Below are 7332 nucleotides of genomic sequence, written 5' to 3'. Positions count from 1 at the left end.
ATGTGAGCAGGGCCTGCCCAAGATGGCGGTGCAGGTGGTGCAGGCGGTTCATCTGGAGTCCGACGCATTTCTAGTGTGTCTCAACCATGCTCTGAGCACGGAGAAGGAGGAGGTGATGGGGCTGTGTATCGGGGAGGTGAGTCGGCTGGCCTGGCCGCAAAGCCTGCTGAGGGCGGCCGCGCGCGGCGGCCAGGGAGGCGGAGGCCGCAGGCAGCCGCTTAGAGGCTTTGCATGGCCTGCCGCCTGGGCGCACTCCCTCTGCCCGTGCTGTGCACAGTGCCCCCGGGCGGTGCTGTTTCTAAAAGGGCTGGCACCCCATGGGCCCAAAGGGGCCCCGGGCGGGCCGCAAAGCCACGGGGCGCCGTGAGGACATCCGTGTGCTCGGCGCCTGGTTTGCTGGGGCCCCTGGAGCCCCTGGAGCCCCTGGGCTTCCCTCCAGGGCGCCGAGGGCGTCGCAGCAGCAGCTGGAGGCGCGACAGGCGACCTGACGGGAGAGGGGGTCGGGCTGAAGGCCTTTCTGCTGCCTGTGCGCTGCGCCGGCGTCAAGGACCGGGAGGAAACAGAATATTTGTTCGTCATCGCGAGTAATGTGCATCCATGTACATCCCATGCACACAATGTGCTCAATAATGGTTTCTCTTCTTTCCCACTCTAGTTGAATGATGACACAAGGTAAGACCACTTGCGGTTTACTCATATTTCATGATCTTTATGTTATCCAGAAAAAACCCACTGCCATCGAGTTGATTCCAACTGGAAGCGATCCTTTAGGACAGAGTACAACTGCCGCATAGGATCCCCAAGGCTGTCATCTTTAGGGAAGCCGCCGGACTGCCTCATCTTCCTTCCGCAGAACGGCGGTTAGGTTTCAGCTGCTGACCTTTTAGTTAACTGACCAATGCCTTAACCACCATGGCACTTTGCTGTTGTTGTTGTTATTTGCCGTCGAGTCGGTCCCGACTCATAGCGACCCCTCCTTGGCTTTCTGAGGTGGTATCACTACGGAAGTAGATTGCCCAACCTTCCTTCCGAGGAGTGGCTGGTGGGTTTGAACTGCCAGCCTTCTGGTTAGCAGTCAAGTGCCTTAGCCACCATGCTACCAGAGCTCCCCATGGCACTTTAGACCATGGCTATCTCAAAATGAAAACACTTTTGATAGTTTTGGAAATTGGTTGTATTTTAAATGAACGAAAGTCAAGGATTCCCTCCTTGATCAGCTTGCATTTGGACCCCAACTCTGACCATGTTTCTGCTCGATTTTGTAGTACTGTCTCAGTTGAGATGTGTATAAATGTCCATGAATTCGGGTACAAGGCAGCATATTACAAAGATTTCTGATGTCTTTCACAGATGACACTTACTTCCCATTTCCTTGCTGGATATCCTTTATGTTCTCTTTGCCCTCACATGACAGCCAAATGTAGGCCACTTTCTTTGCGGCGTTTGCCTGTTGATCTGCCTAAACTGCTGCGGGCTTGCTGCCCCTTCCCTCCTGAGCCCTACGCGGTCTACTGAACCACAGTAGCTTGGACACCTGAGGTGGATAAAGCAGGAGGTAACCGTTTTGTGGACTACAAGGCAAAGCGAGTGTGACCTCAAGCTCCCCCATGTAGGACCAAGGATTTCAGCGGGCTAGCTTTCCACACTCAGCTGAGTCCCACATTGCTTGTGACACATGTCTGAAGGCAGTTCTAAAGCGTTAGGACCAGAAGTGCTAATCCTGTTATCTTGCTTTAATCCCTTTTTATATTCCAAACCCCAGTTCCCCCCCTTTTTTTTTTTTTAATTTATCCCTACTAGGACTGACTCAAAATTTGCATATGCTGGGACTGAGCTGCGAACAGTTGAAAAGGTATGTGTGCTCCAATTTTGTCTCATGGAAACTCCAATGACATCAGCAAGGGGTTAATCTGGTTGGTGCTATACCATGCTTGGGACTGGGTGGGGTGTTCTTTCGGGTCCAATTGGATGATGAATCTACTCACCAGGACAAGTACCAACTCTGCTCTTATGGTCCTTGTAGCACATTGGAAAACCCCACTGCCGTGGAGTCCGTTCTGACTCACAGAGACCCTATGGTGAATACATCTGCCCCCAGAGGGTCTCCAAAGCAATCAGTCTTCACGGAAGCAGACTGGCTCATCTTTCTCCCAGGGAGGCACTAGTGGGTTTGAACCACCCACCTTTGGGTTATCAGCCTAGTGCTGTCACCAGTGTACCACCAGCTCCTTACTCTCTTCCTAGCCAAAGCCAGCTCCTGCCACTTCCTCAGAGACCTTGCTTATCAAATATGCCTCCTCTCTCCTAGGCCTTCCGCCTTTTCCTGTGGCCGGGCTCCTTCCCCTCGGCATACAGATGTGCTTATATTAGTCTCATTTTCAGAAAAGAAAACATCTTCTCAGCCTTCCTGCGGCTCCTGCTCTCATTCCTCCCTTAACAGCTGGATTTCTTAAAGAATGAGCTTCTCAGCCACTACCTCACTCCCCTCCTACTCAAAACCACTGAGGTCGAATCTCCGTTCCTTTTTTCCGGCCATATGCTCATTGCTACCTCCAGTGGAGTATTTCTTGGCGCTTACCTTCCTTAATCTGTAGGTGACATTCTTTCTCCTTCCAACTCTGGGCTCTTTCATGGTGTTTGCTGTGTTTCCCATGTTCCTTCACAGACTCTCCCTCCTTGGCCTGTGCATTAAATGTGGGAATTTTCCATGTTTTCCCTTAGCCCCTTCTCTTTCCAGAACATCTTCCTAGGAATATCCTCTGACCTGAGATAAACTCATCTGAAAATGAGCACATCTTCCCATGTTCCACCTCGGTTCCAGCCTAAGTTTGTCCATCATCATGAACTCCCAAACTCGGTGCATTTTGCCTTCTTGAGAGATCTCAAATCTGTTTCTTTCCACCGTGTCTGCCGTCTGCTTTGGCCAGCACTTTCTCATCACCTCACACCCGGGCTGTCAGAGATGCTTCTCTTTCCTCCAGTTCATCCTGGAGTGCATGCCTTGGCATTAGAGGCCCAGCACTTTCTCACCCAGACTGTCTTTCTCAGCCTTCCCACGGTCTGTCATTGTACCTTTAAGGCACGTCTTCTCCATCGCTTGGGTAGCTTGTCTCCCAGACACCTCCGTTACACTTTCCGACTTCCATAGCTGTCTACCCATTTGGGACCTACATAAAATCTGCCTGTATCTCTGGCAATCACGAAATAGCTAATCTCTATGGAGATTGTTGTTTTCTAATCTAAGAGACTAATTGTCTCTGAGTTCCTACAACATTTTTTGCAACACTGTTTATCTTTTCACATATGTTACTTGCTGCACAACCAGACTGTGAACAGTTTGACTGTCTTGTAAACCAAGGACTGATTCACTGATCCATTCACAGTTCCTGCCTTGATCTAAATTGTTGTTGTTGTTGTTGTTATGTGCCGTCGAGTCGGCCCCGACTCATAGCGACCCCTCCTTGGGTTTTCGAGGCAGTATCACTACGGAAGTAGGATTGCCCAACCTTCCTTCCGAGGAGTGGCTGGTGGGTTTGAACCGCCAGCCGTCTGGTTAGCAGTCAAGTGCCTTAGCCACTATGCTACCAGAGCTCCTCAATATATACATAAAAACATATATATATATACACACACACACACACATATATAAAAGCTACTATTGATCTAAATAGTAGCTTTTATATGTGTGTGTGTGTGTGTGTGTGTGTGTGTGTGTGTATATATATATATATGTTTTTATGTATATATTGAGGTTGGGTGTCTTTTCTCTGAAACATTTGATTATTCCTTAGAAAAAAAGTCAGTTTTCTAAGATGGGCTCTTTAACCTGTAACCAAAGGGAGATGGTAGTGAGTCGCAAAAATAACCATTTCTGTGACTTTCCTTTTAGGTTGACACAGTGAAGATTATTCACATTCATTCTGTCATCATCTTGCGGCGCTCCGACAAGAGGAAGGATCGTGTGGAAATTTCTCCCGAGCAGCTGTCTGCGGCTTCAACAGAGGCAGAGATATCCTTAGTGGTCGAGGAGGGATGCCCACATGCTCCAAAGCTTCCCAGTCACGTTGGCCTGCTTGCTGCGGGCATCGTTTCATGAACTTTCCTCCCGGGGACTGGGCCCCACTTTTCTTATTTACCCCTAAGATCTGATTGGTTGCTTAATCCGAATTTGTGTCCATTTCTCCTTTGTAGCTCTTAGTGGAAGAATTAGTAATTTCTAACATTGCTGCTCCTAAATCCGGGGACACTGAACTATCTGGAGGCCCCTTCACCTTCTTCCCTGTTCCCAACCTTTCCCCTCTCTTTTCCCACTGCTCCCCAAAATCAATCTTCACTTTCTAGGCCTTTCACTATCTCACTCCTCAGGAGAGATTTTCTTTTGAGACAGACAGCCCCTCAGAAATGCAACATTCCATAGGAATATTCTATATTAAGGTTGGGCAATCTACTTCTGTAATGATACTGCTTCGGCAACCCAAGGAGGGGTCACTATGAGTCGGGTCTGACTCGACGGCACATAACAACAAACAAATTAATATAACAACCAAATATCATCACATAGAATATTTGCTTCCCTGATCTGGACTCTACACTTCAGCTGTAGCAATTTCAAGATGCATCAATGAGTTTAGTACCTTAGTGTTCTTTTGCATAAGGTTACTCTTGGAGTCAACTAAAAAGTACTTCGAAACAATACATGATGTAGATGGCATGCAGTTCTAAAGGTATAAAAACAAACCAAACTCACTGCCGTAGAGTCATTTTTTGGATTCATAGTGACCCCTCCTGGGTTTCCAAAGCAGGATCTCTACAGAAGTAGATTGCTCGGTCTTCCTTCCAAGCAGTAACTCTTGGGTTTGAACCGGCAGCCTTTTGTTTAGCATTCAAATGCCTTAGGCACTATGCCACCAGAGCTCCAAAGGTATAGAAAAGTATTACAAATCAAAACAAAAGTCTTTCTCTCCAACCTCTGTTCCACAGTTATGCCTCAGTCTCTTCCCAAAGACAACCACAGTTAGCAGTTTTTCATGTATCCGCACATAAGATTTTCTTCTAAAGTGTGTAATACACATCGTACTGTATGGTACACAGTGTGCTTCACCCTTTTCCACCTAATAGGATATCTTAAAAATTGTCCCTGTCATTCTGATGAACATGCCATACTTCTGTAGTGATACCGCCTCCGAAACCCAAGGAGGGGTCACTATGGGTCGGATCCAACTCCGCGGCAGTCAGTTTGGTTTTGGTCCTTGTGCAGACGTTTAGGCTGTTTGCCATCTACTCTTAGAGACAGTGCTGCAGTGAGTAACATGTGAGTCTGTCTGGAGGGTCAGTTCCTGGAGGTGGAATTGCTGGGCAAAGGCTACAGGTACTGGTAGCGATCAGTGGTTTACTAATCTGTACTCGAGTGGTGTACAAGAGGGCCTGTTTCCTACACACTCATAAACATTGTGTGCTATCAAAGTTTGGGTGCCAATTTGATGGGCAACAAAATTCTATTTTATATCTTAGAATTTTACCTTGTGGTTTTCTTATGAGTAAACTTCCGATTTTCATTTTAAAGAGTTGTTTGTGTTTCTTTTTCTGTGAGTTACCTGGTTATTTGCATTGTCCATTTTCCTGTTGATTTGGTCATCTTTTTTTTTTTTTTTTAACTTACAAGTACTCTATTCAGAGAACTGGTACTTTGTGTTAAGAACAGCAGTGTTGCCTGTTTGTTTACAGCTTGTGCTTTTTCCCACTCGACTGTTTTTTTCTCTATTTTTATGTATTCATAGATTTAACAGTCTTTTCTTTTGGTGTATACTTTCTGCATCTTATATTTTATTAACTATTTTAACTCTTTTTTAAAATGTTCATCGTTTATCCAACAAGCTATAGGTGAGGTTAAGAGATTCAAGTCAAAATTTTAACTCTTTTTTAAAATGTTCATCGTTTATCCAACAAGCTATAGGTGAGGTTAAGAGATTCAAGTCAAAATTTTAACTCTTTTTTAAAAATTCTTTATTTGGAAATCATCATGGGTTCATAGGAGGTTGCAAAAATAGTCCAGTCAGGTTGCTTGTGCCCTTTGTCCAGGTTCCCCGTGAAGGTTCTGTCTTCTATAACCATCGTACAATATGAAGGCCAGGACAGACGTTGATACAGTGTGTGTGGTGTTCTAGCTACTTTGTGTAGATTTGTATAACCACCACAGCAGTCAAGATACAAAACTTTCCCATGGACACAAAGCTCCCCCTCCTACTTGCCCTCCCCCACCTCATTGCTCTTTGCCATGCCTAACCTCTGTCAACCACTACTCCATTTCCCACTTCATTGTAGGCATGGCTGGTTTAGATGGGATGTCAGACGTTGTGAATTTTCCCTTGGGCACCTGGATTCTTGCCTTCCTCTGGGGTGCTGTTAAGATTCCTGGACAGGGTTTGTCCCTTTCGAGTCTTGCTTTTAAGGTTTGCTCAGAGTGGATTGTAGGCTACCGTGAATACGTCTTCACTGCTGAGGCAAGACCCTGCTGGGTAACTGATGGGTCCTGAATCGTGGGGCTTTCCATTGCGGCGGGCAGGGACAGCTGCTATTCCGGGTCCTTCTTGAGCCACGCTGGGGGTGCTTACCGTTAACCCTTTCTGCTGGTCCTCTCTGTGGCCTCGAGGAGCCTCCTCACAGGCGTGTGCTGAGCAGGACTCTGCTGCATACTCAAAGGGTCCCTCTGCCATTTGTCTAGAAATACCCTCAAAAGATAAGCATTTGAGTGATCAAACACTTGCTAAATTGGGTTAACAGGATCTAATTTATTATATACAGTAATAGATACCACTATAAAATCCAGAATGGATATTAAAAAAATTAATAAAGACTTTGGCTTTAAATGGACAGTTTGAGTAGCAACCTTACTACATTCTTATTGCCATTAAATCATATTAGGTTTATTTTAATCCTCAAGATGCTTCCTGAGCCATTATTAAGCATCACAAAGTTTGTCTCTCATTTGGAAAATACCTTGACAGACACACAGATTGGCTGAACTAACAGGTCGCCCCATGAGAGTTGTGGGCTGGTATCATTCCCATCCTCATATAACTGTTTGGCCTTCCCATGTTGGTAAGTATTGGTATTAGGGGACTGCTGAGTGTTTATTGTGCTTACTAATTAATACCATTTTTTGCTTTTCCATTATATAGGCTATACCTTTTTAAAGCAAAAGTTGACGACTCTTAAATATGTTTCCTGATTTGGATTTATTTTACCATGTTTTAAAAGGAATTACTGTTTGCTCTTAATAGACAGGTAAAATCTCGGCATGTCATTTTGACCGGAAATTGAGAGTAACTAAAA

At 45.7% G+C, this 7332-nt stretch overlaps 1 protein-coding gene across 1 annotated transcript in view; it reads left to right on the top strand.

The window, feature by feature from the left end:
- The first annotated feature begins 22 nt into the window (after positions 1–22).
- Positions 23–7332, top strand: part of BRCC3 (BRCA1/BRCA2-containing complex subunit 3) — a 63978-nt gene continuing 56668 nt past the window's right edge. Inside the window, exons 1-5 of the mRNA XM_007956641.2 lie at positions 23–136; positions 656–672; positions 1801–1852; positions 3890–4009; positions 7011–7098. Of these exons, the coding sequence (XP_007954832.1) occupies positions 23–136; positions 656–672; positions 1801–1852; positions 3890–4009; positions 7011–7098 (391 nt within the window). The remainder of the gene's footprint in view (positions 137–655; positions 673–1800; positions 1853–3889; positions 4010–7010; positions 7099–7332) is intronic.

This window comes from Orycteropus afer, unplaced genomic scaffold (assembly GCF_000298275.1).
Source record: "Orycteropus afer afer isolate SDZICR_OR568_19922 unplaced genomic scaffold, OryAfe1.0 scaffold00647, whole genome shotgun sequence".
NCBI classification, from domain to species: Eukaryota; Metazoa; Chordata; class Mammalia; order Tubulidentata; family Orycteropodidae; genus Orycteropus; species Orycteropus afer.
The sequence above is the reverse complement of the archived record's forward strand: the minus strand, read 5'-3'. Positions and strand labels throughout refer to the sequence as shown.